The following is a 21970-nucleotide window of genomic DNA, read 5'->3' as shown; positions in this document are numbered from 1 at the left end:
ATTAAATATAATGAGTGTTATAATATTTTTAAATAATTAAATAATCTTGTCCTTATCTTGAAAAATAGGAAAAGATATTAACTGTATGTTTTACTCATCATCACCATCATATTAATTGATATTATTAGAGATAAAATTAAAAAAATTATAATTTAATATAATTTTAACTAAATAATAAATTTTTATTAATATATAACATTTAATTAAAAATAATTATATATATAAAAATAGAGAGAATAATTCATTAATTTTAATCCCGTGCAGAGTAGCAAGAGCACCACCCATTTGCTACTATGCATGTGCGTGCGCCGCAGCTTTACCAACACACCACCCATACCCCACCACCCTTGTTTCTGGCGAGTGTCTTTGCTATCCCCCAACATAAAAAAAATTAAAAATGGAGTCTTTGGAATCTGAGCGGTGCACAGGGTGACTAATTGAACAAAAAATAGCTTGGGAGAAGATGTTAGGTAATAAAAAAATAAGGTGCACTAAAATCTAAAATTTGAGGTCAGTTTACAAAAATTGAAATAAAATTACTTTAAACGAAAAAAGAATGAAATAGTTATGAGTGATAAAAGAATAATTAGTTTGTGTTTAAACGTTAACAAATAGCAGTCAAATTTATAGGTAGTATAGGGGAATTAATAATTAAATTTGAGAAATTAACAATTAAAATTACTTCATAAATTCAGATAAACTATTGAATAACTCTTCTTATTTTCTCAAGGATTAACAAATCAATTAAAAAGAATCTTTGAAATCTGAGCAGCGCATAGGGTGATTAATTGAAACAAAAAATAGCTTGGGAGAAGATGTTAGGTAATAACAAAATAAGATGCACTAAAATCTAAAATTTGAGGTTAGTTGACAAAAACTGGAATAAAGTTACTTTAAATGATAAAAAGAATGAAATAGTTATGAGTGATAAAAGAATAATTAGTTTCTGTTTAAACATTAACAAATAGCAGTCAAATTTATAAGTAATATAGGGGAATTAATAATTAAGTTTGACAAACTAACCACTAAAATTACTTCATAAATTCAGATAAACTATTGAATAACTCTTCTTATTTTCTCAAGGATTAACAAATCAATTAAAGTAATTTATAAGTGATGTTGGGAACTAACAAGTAAAGTTGAAAAATTAATAAATAATATTGTTTCATAAGTTCAAATAAATTTATTGAACAAATAAAAAATTATTAAGTCAAGTAAAGTAATTTACGAGTGATATGAAAGAATTAACAAGTTGGAAATGAACAACTAATATTGCTTCATAAGTCCATATAAACTAATTGAACAAATTTATAAAGCAACTTCAATTATTAATTTTCAAATTGTTCATTGTGAAAAATAAAAATACCATACGTGCCAGAGATATTATGTCTCAAATGATAACAAATGGTCTTTGAGTTCCCTTACTACAGTTTATCCGGATATAAAAGATGCAAAGAAATTAAAATAACAAGTATTTGATTAATTGAAAGTGCAAGATACAAGATCGTAAAGGTTACAAAGCTGAAAATGATGTTAAAAATGATCTGAAAATACAAATTAAAGTACCAAGCTTAAAACTATAATGGGTGTTAATGGTTGATTGTTGCTTGGCCCCTTTCTCTGTGACCTTCTCCTCCGTTTATAATGATATAGCTGAGACGGTTGCTTTCACAAAATTTGAAAGTCATTCGAGAAATATCGAGGTTTCAATAGGCACAGCTTGCAAGATTCGTGGCATGATCTTCCTATTCACAATGCTTATCGCCATTAATTATCAACCCATGTCCCTTAGATATTCATAGATAATGGCCATGACTTTATAAGATTCAAGCTTGTGAAGGTTATGGTTTTGTGTAACGCAATAACCTAAGTAGTGGCTCTGAGTCTTAAAGGATTTGAAGAACTGTGTTGACTTAGTTAGGTTGTTCATCATGATCTAAGGTAGTCTTATTGTCAGATCGCTTACTAGACCTGAGTCTTCAGTTTCTTAGCCCATTTCTTGCTATAGTTATTGCAAACGACGTTTCAGTTTTAGCTTAAGCACAAATTTATAAGCAATTTCAATTGTTAATTTTTTAATTTTAATTAATAATTTTCTAACATTACATATAAATTTGACTGTCATTTTCTTTTTTAATGTCTAAAGAAGGGTTATTTTGGCAATTCATTATTTAAATTAATTTATTTCACAAATTTTAGATTTTAATCCATATGATAATAGTAATAATAATAATATTACTCCCTTCGCTAAAAAATGTAAGATATTTTTTGAGGAGTTGGATATTAAAAAATGTAAGATATTTTTAGTCTTTCAAGGTGTAATCGTTACTTTTTTTTCAAAAGTGCCCATATTGATAATGACTTTATATTTATTGTAAGGTGTTTAATAGAAATAAATATGTAAAGATAGGCTTAATTTAAAAATAAATAACTATTTTATTAAAAATAAGATTCGTTTAAAAATATTTTATATTTTTTAATAAAAAAATATGTCACGTCCATGATCAAACCAGTAAAATTCTCCCTAACACCTTTTATAAGAAAAAAATAAATATAAAAAATTAATGCCTTCGAGCTTTTATTTTCTATTACAGTTATACTACAGTTTCTGCTGAGCAAGAGCACCGGAGATCTGGATCGCGACGGTAGAGATCTACCTTCTTTGATTTCATTCCAGGTGGTCCTTTTCGACTTACCCAAATGATTGATCTTCCATCGCTGTTCGCTGTTGTTCAAGATTTCTCTTTCTGTTTCTTTCATCTCAAGTTCTGTCTGCTCCGTCTAATGCCATCTTTGTCGCTTGAATTTCGTATTTGCTGATCTGTTTTCTCACTTTGTCGTTGTGAGTTAAAGCTTGTTTTTGGTCTGCTTTGTTAATTGTTTTCCATTTTATCGACATTTGATTACTTACTAATATCTCGAAGAACTAGTTGATAATAAGATCAGCTTAATTTGTCAAATCTTCTTTGTTATTAGTGACACTGTTGTCATTTTGTCGTATAAAATTTCTGCAATTAGAGCCATACTTATCATGCTATAGAAAGAGATATGGAAGAATTAAAATTTCTGGGGTCTGATTAAATTATTTGCAGATAATTATATTCACTGTATGTCGTTAGTTTGATGCTGCTGAGACTTGGTTGATTTTATGCTCTCCTGGTTGTCATTCAAATGTTAAGTGATTAACCTTTGAGGTTCGATTGGGAGCTGTGGAAAGGGCAATTTTTTCATCCTTTACTTTAACATTCTTAGAGGTGGCATGGGATTGCCTTTCAAACTCCAAATTGTTAAGTCCACTGTGTTTTTTCGCTTTAGAAATAAAATACTTGCTAGACCACATAAAATGGCTTAACAGGCGATGCATGATGCGAAGTAAAAAAACATGAGATCATGTTAGAAATAGAGAAACATAGAAGTTAAGGTCAACAGCTTTTAATGGCCCATGAAAAATGTAGTTCAAGTCAGATTGTACTCCAGTAGCATGTACACCGTACTGTTATATTATCACTGGTGTATTAAACACATTATTGTGAAATGTTTCTGGATGTCATATTTTCCTCTAGGATATAGTTTTTGCACTCCAACAACTATAGGTATTCACCGGAATGATGCTCCCTGCTTAATTGCTTCCATCATTTTTTGTTTTTGAAATCAGGGTTTTAAATGAGGATTATTTCTTGTTGAATTTTAGTTTCTCACCTTGGACCTGTGACAATATTTTTATACTTTAATCTTTTTACTTTTTCATAATGAATTTGTTTCATTTAAAAAAAAAAGTTTCCCTGGCTTATAAACACTTGATTCTTTTGAAATTTATATTCAAAACCATTCCAATGTATATGATCCCAATAATGTACATTTTTGGAACATATGGCTGCACATTGATATGAGATTGTCAGTTTAAGTGCTCTGGCGTGTATATCATCTTTGAATTTCTTGTGATACTTGGAAATTCTTTTGATAGCATACTATGTTGTTCTATGTCATTAACATTTATCAACAACAACAACAAGCCTTATTTCACTAGGTGGAGTATGTGGTTGACATTCATTTTGCTATTTTGATTTATTTGATTTACTTCAAATTTAAAGGTGTGATTGGTTCAAGAGGAGGGGAGGGGAGGGTTTTAATATTTCCTTGTTTGGTTTTGTTGGAGGAGAGGGAACGGGAGAGATAATAATTAATTTAATATTATATCCCTATACATTAGTTTAACATTTTTAAAATTTTTTCTTGTAGAAAATAATTTTCCACCTCAATTTAAATTGCATGATTTTTTAAAAATTCACTCTCATCCTATCACATTGTCAATATGTGAAAAAAAAATTAAACCAATAATTATAATGATAACAATTTTTTTAAAATAAATAAGTAACTAAATATATAATAAAATATGATGAAATGTAACTTTTTTTAAATCGAATGATGTCAGTGGAGGTTTGAGAGTGAAGCACAATCTGATATGAAGGATAATTTTTTTAATTATGGGTATACTTATGATATTAAAAATCAAATATGGGCTAAATAGTCAAAAAAATTAGCTACCCTCCAAAAAACCCTAATTTGGAGGGGAGCAATAAGATAAGAGGAGAGGGGAGGGGAACGCTCCCTTCCAAAATTTCTTAACCAAATGAGGGGAGGGGAGTATCTCCCCTCATCTCCCCTCCTCTCCCCTCCAAAAAACCCCAACCAAACACACCATTAAAGATAAATAGTATGCTTATATGTATTTGACAGTTCTACTGGTTTAGGAAGTAGAGATGAATGCATTCCTGAATTGAAAGAGAGTAGAAAATGCATGACAATAAGTTACTTCCTTTTCTGGAATTACTATAGTCAAGCTAATTAACTAACGCTTGTGCTAGGTTTGAGAGGCTCATTTCTAGGATCATGTCAAGGAGGCCAGTAAATCTTTCACGGCGCTTAGCTGATGGTGGGAGCATACCATTTGTGGGCTCGATTCAGTCTAAATCTCGCAGCTCCCCTTTACTGTCCATTGGGCTTGTTGTCGTGGTGCTTCCCTATGCATTTCTGTAATTTTCATTACCGCAAAAGAAAAATTAGCATGCTTAAGTTTGATATTTAATACTTTTATGCACATATTTGTTGCAACATTGATGCATCAAATATCTCTTACAATGGCCTTTTTACCTGCCCCTTCCCATTATGGTTCTTTCAACTTTTATGTTCCATTGCATTCTCACAGTTTCAATAGGTTGGATACTTCACTTAATTTGTCCTTTGCAAATTTCAGGGTGCAATCCTCATCATTGGTTACGTTTTTAGCAATTCAGGTTTGTAAATAATCTGTTGACTTAAATCACCATAAATTAAAAACATATCATTTTTAATGCAAAAGGGAGGGATCTTGAATCTGTCTCCAACTGTCCAAACCTCATGCTTCAAATACTAAATGACACAGTAAACTCAATTCCTCTAGTCCTTTTGAGCTTGAATTTTCTAACTAAGGCGTGGATTTGCTTGTCCATAATGATGCTCCCACAAGGCCACAAGAAGAGCACAGTGAAGTATGCAAATTTTCATATCCTCAGTTGGTTAAAGAAAAATAAGAAGCTATAAATAAAATACAGATAGCAACCTCAGCCTCAAGCCATAAATATGGAATAATTCAATGAATAACACTTTTCTTTATGAGGAAGATTAGCAACAGTCTAATTTGAACCTCTTCAACAAAGTCCATTTTGAACCTCTCCAATTAAGGTTTTTCCTTTCTCTTTGAGCACCCTGTTGTCTCTGTCTTGGAATCATACCCTTTTTGTTAGGTAATTGAGTAATTCCTTTAAAATCTTCCTAAATTTAATAAATAATTGAGTAATTTAACTGGGAATTGTGACATTATACAAGCCAAAAGCAGAGAATAACAAATGAACAAGCTGAAGCAACTGACTTGTATACGTCTCATGAATTCTATGTCATCCTGCCATGATAAATCCTTATCTTTAACAAAATGTTTACTAGATAAAAGAAAAAGAAAACATGCAGGAAAAATACCTTGATAATTACATATCTTGTTAAATCCTCATCTTTAACAAAATGCTTACTGAAAAAAAGAAAAAGAAAACATGCAGACACAATACCACACGTGCCATTAATGAAGATAGCGTGAAAATTAATTTGTTTGTAAACTCCATTCTAAAGTTGATTTTCCTAAACATTATTTGCTCACTTGGCAGGTGGAGCAAGTGTGGATATTAAGGGTGTAAGTAGACTTGAAGGTAATACTTGTACCATTTTTGTTGTGCTATTGAAATTCATGCTTCCTTTTGTTCAAAAAAAATAAAAAAAGAAATTCATGCTTCCGTATTAATTTCATACGGAGCAACTGTCAGGCACTTGATTGTCATTGTGGCAGAAGTAGTGAATTACTACATTTGTTAGATTTTGTCTAAATTTATTTAGTATTATGGTTATCTTGATGTATTTTTATTTTTAATTTGGTTTTCATGTCACATGGACGTTGTTTGCCGTTAGAAAATGTGATATCACCTGATATCTTGTCTCAAAAGGCGCTGTGTTGTTTAACATGAAAGTAGTTATCTTCTTGATTTAATTTTTCATGAAGATAGCATTATGTAAAATTTCAATTTGGATATATCTTATTTAAGCCTTATTTACCTTTCTTTAGTGGGGGTAGTACCTTATATTTTTGTACTTTCTTTGATATTGTTTTGTGTTGAAATACTTGAAGCTTATCCAATTTAAATGCTTTCCGACCCTGAAATTCTCTTTCTCCATCTCTCACGCTATTCTATAACTGTTGTATTTTAAACAGACTGCTTGACCTTCAGATTTTAAGCAGCCCCATGCACTCAAAATGGAAAGGATTCTGAATGAAATTTCAATTTAGAACTTACATATCATTTTGAAATAGGAAAAAGAGTTGTCTTGTAGTTTCTTCACCTAGTTTCAATCTCTACTCTAGTTGTAAGGAATGACTCGTGATTTTCCCAACTATGCTTAGTAAGTTGGCTGTGTTGATTTGACTACTAAGTTATGAAGAATTAATATCATCATGCCCAAAACTCAGATTTTATTTTCAGCAAAAAAATGAAATAAATGCATAAATGTATTCTCTGATGGTTCTAATACTTGGTGAGAGCATGAAACCTCATTTTGCTGAGTATTGTTTTTGAATTGTCTTCTTTCATGTCCTGCTCAGTGGTTGTAGTACATGGAACCTGGCAATTGTGTATCTCAACGTGTGTGATAAAGTTTAATAATGTTGTCCTGTAACTGTAAGTAGGAGCTGTTTCATCTTAATATGTACGATAAACATTAATATGTTGTCTTGTTACTATAAATGGGCACTCTTTTGTCAGATTTAATGTAAAACTGTTGATTACCGTAAATGGAGAATGGAAATCCATTTTCAGCTGTATGATCTTTGGTGTGTATATGCAGGTGGTGCTTCATGCACATTAGAAGTTCTAAAAGCCTTGCCTGTATTAAAGAAAGCATATGGAGACAGCTCACGTAAGGTTTTGCATGTTGGTCCAGACACTTGTTCTGTGGCATCTGGTTTATTGAAAGGCGAGGGAACTGAGGCCTGGGGAATTGAGCCATATGAGTTAGATGATGTTAGTGCAAACTGCAAGACTCTTGTACACAAGGGCATTGTGCGTGCAGCTGACATCAAGTTTCCTTTACCATATCGTGCAAAATCATTTTCGCTTGTCATTGTCTCAGATGTACTGGATTACTTATCTCCAAAATATCTGAATAGAACTCTTCCAGAGTTGGCAAGGGTTGCTGCTGATGGTGTTGCCATCTTTTCTGGTACATCATCTCATGACTTTCCATTATTCAAGATTATTCCAGATTAAGCATTTTTCTAATTGGAATCTTAGAGGACCTAGTCTGGAAGACTAGAACTGGGTTTATGTAAGCTACATATGACCAATGAGTGTTTCATCCACCTAAATGACATGACACCATATTTTATGTTTTTACCAGAGCGAAGACCTATAGGAAATTTAATCATTAAATATTAACAGTTATGCATTTTGTCATAGCATGGTGCATAGTTTCAGTGCATTGTGGTTATTTTTCTATCCCAAATTAATCTTCCGTACTGAGGCAATCCTTTTTCAAGTAATTGATTTGAATTTTAGTTGATGATAATCATGGGTTGTTCATAAATTTCCTTATATTTCTTTTTTTTTTAATAAAAACTTTATTTGATCTTCATGCTTTTTGGATATATGTTTAACAGTTCATGTTGGGTATGATAGCAAATGTTCATATGTAAGTTCGCTTTTTCTTTGCCTGATTTATCATCTTTATGCATAGGTTATCCAGGTCAGCAAAGAGCTAAAGATGGAGAAGTGGCGAAATTTGGCCGTCCAGTAAGTGACTCTTCTTTATTGGATGTCTCCATATGTTTTTCAGAGTAGGCATTTAATATGGCTACATGCGGCTACGATGTTAATAGTTAAAAATTAAACACAGTATACAAAGGGAAACTAGAGTTGATTGTGGCTAGAGGGATTGCAAAGGCAATGGAATTTATAATTTATTTCAGCATACCAGAATCTTGATAGAGTGATTGTGGATCAAATTCGTTTTGGAAGAATAGAATTTCCTTGACATTTCTTTCTTATTGACAATTGATGTTAAAAAGTGCCTTTATTCTGGTTAAAATTGTAAAATAACCTGTCAGCACTAAATATTTAACAAATATTGACAATGTTGAAGTTAAGCTACAGATTGAAACTACCACTAACAATCCGAACTCTCTGGAGGCTGTAACGCTGTGGATGCTACTATTCTATACCCATGAATCTTTATTTATTCTTCTTCAGCCTCTTTCTCACTTTGAGACTTTTTATGTCCTGTCGGTCTTTTATAAAACAAATCTTAGCATCTGCCTAAAAGAATAAACTCTGTAGATTTGACCATTGAAGAATAATGAGTTAATGGGATTTTCCATCTGTGAAGGCCAAATTACGAAGCTCGTCTTGGTGGATAAGGTTTTTTGTTCAGACTAGTTTAGAAGAGAATGAAGCTGCAGGAAAGAAATTTGAGCAAGCTGCAGCTAAGAGATCATACAAGCCAGCTTGCCAAGTATTTCATATCAAAGCATACCCCTGAGATTTTAATGTTATATTTTTCACTCAATTAAGGGCCCGAAGGGTAAGTTCAATACATTATATGAAAATTATAGATTTTTACATTGAGACTAAGATGTATTTCATTGTGATGATCTAGTTCATTGGTTAATGGTTAATATATGCCATTGTGTCACTATTGATTTGGATAGTGCTTAGACGAAGTAATTACAAAATCCTATTGATATTATGTAGCTATATGTTTTGATGTTATGTTTACAAATATGTCAACCCTTACGCACAACCAAACACACCAGAGGAGTGCAATTTTGTCTCTTGAAGTTGTTTTCATAAAAATTTTCTGGGCTCTTTTTGTATTATACGAAATTCGATAAATGAATCACACTGTTTATAGCTTGTGAATGTTGCGATTTGTCATAGATTTATGTTTGATTTTATGTTATGGTTACAAATATGTCAACCTTCATGCATAACCTGACACTGGAAGATTGCAATTTTGTGTCTTGAGGCTTTGCCTGTCCTGTCACCAAGTCAATTCCGATGGAGGTTGTTTCATAAAAGCTTGGTCTTTTTAGGTATTTCACAAAATTTGTGGAATGAATTGCATTAGTTATAGCTTGTGAATATTATGTTATAGATTTATATTTGATGTTACGGTTTGTTTAATTAGCTGTATATTTTGAATTTGGATTTGATGAGTAGTCTAAGTAACTCACTCAATGAATATATCAATTACATTTGTTGGATTTCATTAATATTTGAAAATGATCAAAATACATTCACCTCAAAAATTCAGGACAACCCTCATGATAAGAATGCTCCTTACATATGTTATTTATTCCTTTAAAAATTTAAAATTTGATACTTTTTGAGTATTATATGATAAAATCTTTAACAGATATTTGATTAAATTAAATGATTATTATTATGTCATAATGTATTCATTGAGTATATTTAAATTATTCACTGATTCAAATCCTATAATTTTAATGCTCTTTAGTGTTTATTTGAATTTAGCAAAAGGAAAAAAACAAAAAACAAAAAACCTCGGGTCCTTGCACTGGACTTCTTATCATGGTTTTTAATGTAAGATATATTGCAACATTTAAGAATATAAAAACAAAAATAAAATGAAACTAGCTTCTTATAATTGTTTGTTTTCTTAAAACACTTTACATTTGACTATTAAAAACTGTCAAGTCACTATCATTAGTGACGGCAATTATTATTGGTTGATTTTTCAACTTTAAAAACAAACATTTTTTTTTTATTTTGTTCTAATTTTTCTTTTTAAAAACTATATTACCAAAAAAAAATATCAAACAAAAAATAAAAACACAAATAAAACAGGCCCATAGTCATTTCACTCCAACAAAAACTTGGTAGTTTATGATAATTCTTTCTGCTTGAGTTCTTTCATATGATATGATAAACTCATCGATCTCGTGTGTGTGTGTGTTTACCTAGTAATATTCATACAAGCAGACATTGCACAAAATTGTAATATTTTCGAAAGCTCAATCAATTTCAACTGACCAGCCATTCTTGTCTTCAAGATCACCTGATTAGATGCCTCTAATCATTCTAAACAGCTTCATTGATGATGTTTCTTCTCCAATTTTAAACATCACAATACACAACTCATGAGAGGTTCGGATTTTTAACATCCGTCTATTTTGTAGAGGATATTTAGACTTAAAAAAAAAGGAAGTCAGATATAATAAATTATAAAATAAATCAAAATATTATTTATAAATTCAGTTGCTTAGTATGATCTTAAAAGAAATACTAATTTACTGTAATAAATAGTATTTTTATTTATATCTAATAGGCTAAAATATACAAAATTCTCCTGAATTTTGAGGTCACACATAACACTTCTTACTTTTAAAGGTTTAAAATCAACACTACATTTTTTGTTATACAAGAGCGAGACTCCAAGCATCATAACAAGATTGAAAATGTAAATATAAAGTATGACTTTGTATGAGATGTTACAACACAAATAGTTGTATTTGTATAACTTAGTCTTACACAATATGTGATAAGAAATCTCCTTATAAAGCTTATAGCCAATAAAGTGTGAATAAAATGTGTTAAGTCCATTGGTATGTGTAGGAATTGAAATACATGCATAAAGTAGCTTTTTTGATGAAAATTATTTCATTATTGCTATGCATGTATGTGTGAAAGTATACAATGTTTAATACATCATACAGGTAGAGAAAGTTGGCTCTCTCACACGAGCAATTGCATTTAATGCTCAAGAGGAGCAAACAAAGTTAAGACATTTGTGTTCACCAACAAAGTAGCAAGAGTGCTGATATGGTAGAGAAACACAAACTATATGTCGCCTTAACATAAAAAGATGATTATGTTTAGATGAGATCCATATATATATATATATATATATTAATATCAAATAATATATTCCACATTTGTGATACCTGTAGCCACACAACAAATTCTCCAAGTTTGATGTCATGAGAGATGAGTAGAAAAATTTGAGTTAGATACCATGTGTGTTTAAACTTAAGTCAGTACGGTGTTAATAATAAATAAAAATGACATACGTTCTTACAAATAAGAGTAACATCATAATGTGTGATTTATATCACATGTGCTTTGGAAACTGCAATTTGGGAAGTAAGTGAAAATATCCCTATTTCATTATTGTGTGAGTTTCGAGAAGGAATAATCCTTTCAAAGATGTCCTTTGACTTTGATCATATCATAGAGGTAAGTTATGCACCTATTACTTTAGCATATATTTTATGATCATGATAGATGCATATAAAAGTAATGTGCTACGAAAGTGGCTATTTTTTGTCAAAGTGATATATGAGCAAAAAGAAAATTACTTGATATATACATACCTATGTTAGTGTTTGAGACTAGTCTCTTATGATATCATTTTATGAGTTTTGTAAGTGTGGGCATTGTGCATATGAGAAAGGCAATATGAGTTTTATACTGACTCAAGAGGGATTAGATTGGCTGAGAGAAAAGTGTATATAAGATAAATCTAGGGTATTTATGGTAGAAAGTTATCAACATAAGAATAAATAAACATTAGGGTTATTTTGTGTTGGTGTTTAATAGGATTTTTAGTATAAATGCTTGAAATGAAGACATTAAACCTATGCAGTCATAGTAAAGCACTTCATATGAAAAGAAGAAAGAGAAAGAGATAGGATCAATAATATTTAATTCACTAAATGTGAGTGAGATGTTAGTTTTGACATATAGTACATCCTTGATGGCTTACTATTGTTGGCCCAAGCCCACATTATATGTTAGGAGGTCAAATCAATAAGGGAAAAATATGAGGGTCCATAATTGCAATATATCCCAAATTCATTTTGAGTAATGAGAGGAAATGGTTAAAGTGTTGACCGTGCGCACGTTTCCTTTATCTTCATGCGTGGAAGTTATTTGGCAGGTGTGTATATCTCTTATGGGAGAGTTATTAACGAGGCAGATTAAGAAAACCTGAGGTGTTCTTTTCTCTCTTTCGCTCTTTCTCTCAATGCATTTGTTGTGAACCAAGAACCGGGTTCGAATAACTATGTTCGTCTGTATAGAAATATAATCTAGTGCAACTTATAAGTATGCTTTCAGACTCTATAAATCTACAAGCATTATGACCATGATTGCTTCAAGAAATTTCTAGGAAAGCCTGGAAAATGATTTTGAGAAATCAATTTTAGTGCGGCCGACTTCCTCTATCTAGCCTTACAGGAGAAGTGGGATTTGATTCATAATATATCATCTGCTTCTTATCATCTGCAAGAAGCATGTTGACAGCTATAAATCTATCCTTTAAAAAAGCACATTGAAAAGGAGACATAGTGTGTTGTAACACTTCTTTGAATCTATTACAAAGCATCTTGGATATTATTTTGTACGAGACATTGCATAAGTTGATTGGATGAAGATGTTTGAAGAGTTTGTGGCTATAGTCTTTTTGGAATTAAAATAATCTTGGTCTAATTTAACTGTTTGAGAAGGTGTTCCGTGTGCCAAAAAACTTGATATCATGGAAAATATCATGTTGAACAAAATCCCAATGCTTTTGAAAGATAGAAGCATGGAATCCTTACCCTTTGGAAGGTTAAAAAGTGCTTTTATATATATATATATATATATATATTTTTTTCAAGAAGTGTAGGCAAGGGTGGAACTGCATTGTACGTGGAGGGGGCCATGCCCCCCAAGTTCCACCACTTCATGACAGAGCACAGGGGATTGCAGCAAGGCGAAAAGCTTCCAGGTTCCCTATTCACATGCGCGCACATATAATATCATACAATTATCGACAGTTGCATGTAATTGTTGGGGTGGCATTGCAAGGTAATAACGAATTGTTGATGTGGCACTTTAAAGGTAATAAGGTACCCATTTATTTAGCTTTGGAATAAGAATTGAAAACTACACATTTTTAATAAGAGTATTGCCTATCATTTTTTTAATGATTAATACACACACTCTCTCCCTCCCCCCTTGACCCTAGTTATGAGACAAAAAGAGAAGAATATTTTTACTCATCTTGACCTGTTTATATGATAGAGAGAGTATTTATTTTAGTCATACTTATAAGACTCTTCAAAGATTATTGTATTCATATTTACCCTTTTATCCATATTAAATATTGGCGAGGTTATTTAATGTTAAAGTATTTTATTTTTAAAATTATGTATGTTTAATAGAGGTAAAGTTAAAAATTTGTTAAATTTTTAGGCATTGTTAATAAGGTTTAAAGTTTTGTTTTTAGTTTTGGTAAAAATATTGAAAGTGACTTATAAATAGGATTAAAGGAAATATATTTATAAGTATGTCATTGACTTTTTATCATAAGTTTATCCTTTTATCCCTATCAAATGTTGGTGAAAAAATATGTTATTAATATATATATATATATATATATTTAATAAGGTCAAAGTTAATTTTTTTTAAATTTTTATACAAAATTAATTAATTTTAAAATTTTCATGAATTTTAGTGAAATATGTTAAAAATAATTTATAAATGAACATATAATTTTACATTGCCAATTCTTACTTTTTTCTCTATTAAAACTTTTTGGCCCCACCTTAACATTGACCTTAATTCTGCCCCTGAGTGTAGGAGAAACAGTAGGGGAATGGCATGACACTTAATGGCATGACACTTAAGGGAAAATAAACCAAGATCCTATCAGGTGCCTATATTACCTAGTTCAGGCCTAGTATATTTACTAAATTAGCTTAGGCCAAGTTTAGGCCTTTGATATTTCTGACATTTTAAAAAAATGCTGCAAATGGGTCACTTCAAAGAGATTGCAAACGCCACTAGCAATGTTTTAACATGCTGCCATTGACAAAATAAAGTTCCCGTAAAGAAAGATTTTTTTTTTTCCCTCTTGTAGTTTGAAACGGAGAGATCTAGAATAAGGTATAAGATGAGAAAATTCATCGAAGATATCTTAGGTCTACATGGGGGAAGTATTACAAAGCAAATCATTGAAATAGGACCATGGACCATGCCATGTTTTCGAGTTACTGATCCATAAGTTTTCTTCAAGCATCTTACAAATTTTTTTGATGATATGATGCTTTGGATACAATTATGTGGAAGTATCTTGTATTTCGTTCTTCTTTTTCTTTCCATTTAATTTTTGCTCTTTCTTTCCAAAAACTTGAGTTGGCGCTTGATGTCGAAAAACATTGCGGCTACCAGCTGATTGTTGGAAAAATCAGAGTTTAGTTTTGAGAGAAACTTCATTCAGCTTCTTTTCTAGGCATTTGATTGGAGTAGTAATGTTACCAATTGATACAAGCTTTAGTTTTAAAGAGAGTTCAAATTACACTTTAGCCTATTAAAGAGTCTAAAAGCAAGAGATAAATGATAATTTGGCACGGATATGCAGATAAATGATGAAGAATTAATTCTTAAATTAATTTAATTTTTATCAGCAGAACTCCTTATATTTAGTTTTGCCTAACTAAATAATTATAATTCTTTTCATTAACCTACATGGTTGCTATCAACATATTTATCATCAATGTCAACAAATTTTAACAGAGTCACCTCTTTTTTAAATAATAGGTACTAAATTAATAATTGAGGTAAAGTTAAGGAACTAAATCAATAAAAATTAAATTTGAAGGACTAAATTAATAATTAATACAAACTTGAGGGACTAAAAAGGAAAAATCTCATTTAGGGCCCCCTTAACACAAAAATTTACATTTAGGGTCCAATAAAATTTAAAAATGCACATTAGGTTTGAGGGCCCGTGTAAATTTTGTTGTGGACAAAAATATGCATTTGCTCTTATCACAATAGAACATCCATGTGTATACACAGCACGATATCTACAAATTTTCAATACAATATTTATAAATACACAATATATCTAGTGAATATTAACTTGAATTATATTATGCCAATGAAAATATATTGTTTATTATGGACTTTATGTTGTACAAATGTTGCAAGTCTACATATGTTTACTATGTTGAAAATTAATAGACATCATATTATATATTTATGGACATTGTATTGTTCATTCTTTGCTTGCTTGTATATTTCATTTCAAGTTAAATCATGTCCATGAAATGTATTCGGCATTCATAAATATTGTGTTGAGGATTCGTGAATATCGTGTTATATATACATGGACGTTTTGTTGAGACAAGGACAAATGCGTTTTCCATCCATAATTGCAAGGACTTTGGACCTGTAGTGTGTTTTCAGATTTTATTGAATTCTAAATGCAAATTTTTTGTACTTTGAAGGCTAATAAGTGAAATTCTTTAGACTAAAAATTGTATTAATTTTTTATAAACAAAATTTTTATTCATGTTAGCATTCGTTAACATCATACATAATTAATTTATGGTTGCTCATCCTTCAATATTATCTCCTTTAATTTTCTCATTATCTTTGTTGTCATTGCTGTTTCCCACTTTTGAAGCATGCATGGAAGGCTCAATTCTCTTGCTTCATAAAATCTAAACCAGAGTTTAGTTTTAAATATCTAATATTCAATTTTACTCTTTTTGCATGATGCTAATAACAGATCAGATAGGGAGTTTCTTTACCATCCTTGGGGTGAAATTATAAAGTCAGGGGGTAACAAAACTGTGATCGTAGCCGACATTGTGGGTATAATTATGCATAGTGAGTTTGGAAAAATTGATTGCTGACATAAAAGGCAATACTATTGGGACTGAAAATGGTAGGATTATTGTAGCCCACTGCCACAGCGGTTTTAGACTTGCTACTTCTAACACCGTAGAGGTACGTCAAAATTTATGAGACTAATTTTTTTTTCTGTAAAAAGATTAAATATATTAACAACACAGGAAAAAAAATCATAATGTTAAAGTCAGACAAGGAAAATTAAAAGAAATTAGATGGTGGCCTAATTGAACAGAATCACACTTTAAAATTTGATAACTTAAAAACCTATCTAAGAGATGTTTAATATCTGGAAATATTGGACATTGACTATTGGGAGAGAAGAACTAGCCATTGTTGAATTTCATAACCAGCTTTCCTTAGTGCACAGAAGAGCCATATTGATTCGCCCAGAATTACTCATTCAAAAGAGCAAGCTTCTAATGCATGTCGCTAAGAAGAATCTGGCAGAACAGAGGGTGAACGTATAAGCAAAAGGTGTTGAAGTTTTTCACCATTGACAGATATTTCCACGTAACAATAACTTTTTTTTTCTTTTCTTAAACTTGCATATCTAGATCTGCCATGTAGATAGGTGAACCTGAATTAGAAGAGACTCGCTTTAACTCCATCTGTTGTTATTATTATTATTAAAATCAGAAATACAGGCCTGATTTGACAAGATGTTCATTGAAGTTTATTTTTATAACAATTTAGACTTAAAAAATTTAATTTTTTTAGTATAATCAAACTTCTAAGCCCGGGCCAGTTAGACCTCATAAACATGAGCTTGGGCAGTCATTTAGGCCTTTTTTATTTTATTACCTTTAAAAATAAAATATTTTTAATTTTTAAATTAAACTTAGACTTTATAATGTATGTTTATATTTTAAAATTAGAATTAGAATTTATATTATTTTAATTTTTTAATATTATAATTTTTATTTTAAAGAAAGAATATGTAATATGATAATGTAAAACTTAAAATTTTTAACATTAAAAAATTTAAGAATAAAAAATAAAAAAATGGTTTATGAGCCTAATGATGGCTCTCGCAAGTATACGAAATCACAGTAATAAATTATCCAAAGTATTTCAGGTGTTGAATCTACAGGGAAGTTACATTTTTACTAATTTAAATAATTAATAGTTTGAGAAAAATAAATGGATAATTTTGATGAAATATAAAGAATAAAAATAAATCAAGAAAATAATGATGACAAAAACACAATCACTTGAAGCGTTGGGGTTTATGATTCACCTTATAAATTGCTTGTTTATATCCTTTGAGTTGACTCTGATCAATTATAGTGACAACTATTCCTAAAATGTTCTAATATTCTCTCGAATTATCCTTTTTTAATTAGCGTTGAATTTGTACCTACGATACTCAAGCAACTAATTAAACTGTGAAGGTATAGTTTAAATCAGCACAAATTTCTAAAACTATTCCTAACTTAGTTATTTATGTTTATTTCTCTAAATTTAGGTTCTCTCTTCACCTCCTAGTTATCAAGATTACCCATAGATTTGATTAAATGGTGGCCAGTCATTAAATCAATATGAAGAATTAAAAAAATAAATATAATTGAAAAAAAAATATTCATAAATATAAATGTAAAGAGTCAAAACAAAAAAAATAGAAAACTAACTCCCAATTGGGCTACATTCCTACCCCAACTAGATAATTTAGAAATACATAATAAAATCAAATAAAACCGTTCTAAAATCTTCAATTATGAAAAATGATCATAGAAAAAATTAAGGAGTAGAAAAAAATAATTATGAATTGTAAAATTCCTCAGCAGTCTCGCTTTCAGCCTTTAGAATGTTTCTACGAGGTCCAAATATATTTGAAATTTTTTTGAGATACTCAGATAAGTGATTGAATGCCTTCCCTCTAAATGGAGGGAGTATATATAACTAAAGTGAAGGCTCATTTTTTTTTCCTACTCAATATGGGACTCTAATATATATATATATATATATATTATATTTCCTTGACCTTTTCCCTATAAAATTCTCTTTCAAAATGCATGATTGCCTCTCTCTCCACACCCCATGCATGTGATATTGTGCTTCGTTGAATATACGTAAGATTTTTAGCATTATTCATTCTCTCTCTCCATGTGTGTGTGTATATTATTTTCTTTTCATTTTCTTGCTTTATTTAATATATTATTTTCCTGCAAAAATATAAAAAAGAAAGATATGAATACATTTCATATTAAAATTTTTTTTATCTTATAATTAAGTGATGATAGAAAATTATATAAATATTAATTAAATAGATATAAAATCTTAATAAATATAACTAAATCCAAACTAAAATCTATATCTATTTAGTTATTAAATATGCACTTATCAAATTCTCCCACACTTGTTGCTTGTCCTCAAGCAATTACTTCAGTGTTTAGCCTCATTTCTTATATAAGTATATCAAATGCAGGACCTTTGCTTAGAGTACTAGTAAAACTTAATTGTATAACTAACCTACCAAGCTTCAATGTGAGAGAAAAATCCAATAATTCTACCAGTACCACCATAGGGAGTGAATTTAGTTCTGATTGAGCACTTATCTATAAAAATGAATTTGTCTGTACCCTTGGACCTTACCTGTTTCTTTTTTTGAGTTAGTGCAATGGGGTCACCATTTTTAGCTATTCATGAATTGCTTTTCTTTCTTAGATAACCCTTATGTTCTTTTGATACGAACTCTCATATTAGTGATACAAGGGTCGGTTACTCAAACTTGGGAAACTTTATTGGCACACTCTTGATACTTACTAAGTTGTTTGATGCAAAGGCCAACATTGGCAATGAAGGTCCATGGTTACTAGGCCCAGTTAGCATTAGTGGAGTGGATACTTAGCATTTTTTTTATTTTTCATTTTTTTACAAGATCATTCCTCCTTTTAACTACTTTGCAAGATGTTAGCTTTCCAGGCATAGACATGAATAAATATGATAGATATTTTGTGCGTCAAGTATATTTTTGATAAACTTCCATGGGATATTGGCAACCTTAAATTCTTTCCCAAATACATAATTTCCTTTAGTTATTATAAAACTAAATAAAACATTGCAAAAAAGCAAAGAATCCAAAAAGTTTTAAAATTTTTAGGAATAAGACCAATTATAGCATGTAAATTGCTAAGGAAATTACAATAGCAAAAGCAATAGAAAATTATCATGATATACCCTCCCCGCACTTAAATTTCACATTGTCCTCAATGTTTGTAGAAAAGAAAATGGATAAAGGAACTAAAACTTTCCTGGTTTAATTTGTTTTGATGTGACTTTGATAACCCCTAAGAAGCTCCCTTTTAAGCATTGTAATCCTACAATTCATCTTGAGGGGTCCTTAGTAATGAAATAAAATTTTATGGGGATAACAGATGGTAAAAAAGAAATTAAAGAAAATTAAAATAATAAAGAAAAGGAAATAGAAACAAAATTGCTTTGCCTCCCAACAAGCACTGTATTTAATGTCTATAGCTAGATACTACTGTAGTGGTTTAGATTTCCTTGAGTGAGATAGACTAAGATGTGTTAATATGGACTCCCTCATAATATAACTTTAAGCATTGTCCGTTGACTACATATGTCCTCCCATCATCAGCTCGAATTTCAATAGCTCCATATGGTTTTACATCTATAACTTCAAAAGGACAGACCACCTTAATTTTAGCTTACCTAGGAATAGCCTCAAGCAGGAGTTAAATAATAAAACTTTATGTCCAATTTTAAACTCTCTCTTGAGAATTCTTTGGTCATGCCAAGCTTTAGTTCTTTCCTTGTACATATGGGCATTCTCAAAAGAATCTCATCTAGTCTCATCCAACTCATTGAGTTGAAGAAAATGCTTTTCACCTGTAGCTTTCAAATCATAATTTAAAGCACCCACAGCCCAGTATGCTTTATGCTCAACTCTATAGGAAGATGACAGGACTTACCATATATTAACTTGTAAGGGGACATAGCTAAGGGTGTTTTATGTGTAGTCCTATATGCCCACAATGCATCATTCAATTTCAAAGACCAATCTTTTCTAGATGCACTTAAAGTCTTTTCTAATATTCTATTTAACTCCCTATTGACTTCAACTTGACCACTAGTTTGTGAATAATAGGTAGTACTAGCTTTAAAGTGACTACTATATTTAGTTAACAAGGACTTGAATTGATAGTTCGTAAAATACACCCCATTATCACATATGATGGCCCTAGGAATGCCAAACCTAGAGAAAATTTGTTTAATAAATTTGATTATTGTAACATCCTGAATTTTTAATCCTGTGTTAATGATTAATTGGGGATGAGTTAGTGATATATTGACTCATTGGGATGTTATATGAATAGATATGAGTAGAAGAGCGGGGTCCTGAAGCAAAGCGGATGAGCATAGTGAGGATTCTCCTCATTATACTACACGCCGCGGCGCATAGAGCAGAAATCAATTTAATAGGGACATGTCTAGCTTGAAAAATAGAAGGGAGAAATGTGGGAGGACAGTTCTGGAGTGGAGAAGAGCCAAGGCTGTGTTAGGGCGAGATAAATCAGGAGCAAGGATGGTGTTTTTGACTCATTACTTATTGGGTAAGTCATGTTCTACCTTAACCTCTGAATCTACCCTATTTTCTCTTAGTCTTAATCAAGGAGAAAGTAAATTTGGGAGTTTTAAGGAGTTGATTTCTTACCCGATAGTAAGAAAAAGGTTCTTTGGAGTTAAACTAGTGTTTTGTAACTGGTTAGATTCGAAACGATAAAGTTTTGAAGCTTTAGGCAAGAATTGCCCTAATCTAGAGAGAGAGTAGTGAGAGAAAAATTGCTAGAAAATGTTAAAGCTTGAAATGAGGGATGATTAATAGTAATGTGCATAATCAAGTGTGAAATGTGGATTTGATAGCAATTAAGTGTTTAATTTCAATATTTGGCACTTTCGGTCAATAGAGAAATTGACTCTGAATGCCAAGTCTGTGTAGATTCTAGTGTGTGATGCACGAATTATGAGAGAGGAGCTTGAATAGGGTTAAAGTCACACAGGTAACCCTTTTCTAATGAACAGAAGGGTTGAGGTAATCATATAGTTTATTATATTTATTAACTATTATAATTGTATAGAAGTGAATGTTAAATATTGAATTTTGAATTTAAGAGTTTTAGCATGAACTCTGCATTATGAGATGAATTTAAAATGTTATCGATTTCAATAGATACATACATATATATATATATATATATGTTGTGAAAAAGTGTATAAGTAGTGAATGTTGTTAAAGAGCATGATCATAGGGGGTGGGAGTTCACGCAGGATGTGTGAGGTTGTGTGTGTTTGGAGATATATGAGTAAAAATCCATATGGTTGGGCTAGCACCATGGGACATCCGGTGTAGCATTATACAGGTTGTTACTACGGGTAATCTGGTACAGCATACTATGGGACTGTTACTATGGGACATCCGGACAGCCTAGCAACTCCTTAGTGCCGTTAAGGTGTGGTTAGGAGTCAACAACACTTCTATCACAAGTGTGTGAAGAGAGAAACTAGAGTCTGTAGGTGGGTTATTTGGTCGGGTGTTTCTACCACCAAAAGTGAGCTCGGGTAAACAAGTGGTTGATCCAGAAGAGTCTATGATTTTGTGTCAAGGAGCTTTAGAGGATTAGTAGATAGTTGATCATGCTGTGATATAAAAGCATTTGAAATATGATGTATAT

The 21970-nt window shown here is 31.0% G+C and overlaps 1 protein-coding gene across 2 annotated transcripts; it reads left to right on the top strand.

Annotated features, from left to right (window-relative positions):
* Positions 1–2559: 2559 nt before the first annotated feature.
* Positions 2560–9318, top strand: LOC129291795 (probable pectin methylesterase CGR3). Of its 2 annotated transcripts, none has more exons than XM_054929321.1 (7): positions 2560–2677; positions 4866–5013; positions 5255–5294; positions 6195–6236; positions 7423–7797; positions 8311–8366; positions 8959–9318. In XM_054929321.1, exons 2-7 carry the CDS (start codon positions 4891–4893, stop codon positions 9109–9111), a joined length of 789 nt encoding a protein of 262 aa, XP_054785296.1. In that variant the 5' UTR covers positions 2560–2677; positions 4866–4890; the 3' UTR covers positions 9112–9318. The 2 variants fall into 2 exon arrangements, with proteins under 2 accessions (XP_054785296.1, XP_054785295.1); XM_054929320.1 differs by lacking the exon at positions 2560–2677 and adding an exon at positions 2695–2842.
* The last annotated feature ends 12652 nt before the right edge of the window (positions 9319–21970 follow it).

This window comes from Prosopis cineraria, unplaced genomic scaffold (genome assembly GCF_029017545.1).
Source record: "Prosopis cineraria cultivar Desert tree isolate PC_DT_omini unplaced genomic scaffold, ASM2901754v1 PC13, whole genome shotgun sequence".
In the NCBI taxonomy this organism is placed as follows: Eukaryota; Viridiplantae; Streptophyta; class Magnoliopsida; order Fabales; family Fabaceae; genus Prosopis; species Prosopis cineraria.
The sequence above is the reverse complement of the archived record's forward strand: the minus strand, read 5'-3'. Positions and strand labels throughout refer to the sequence as shown.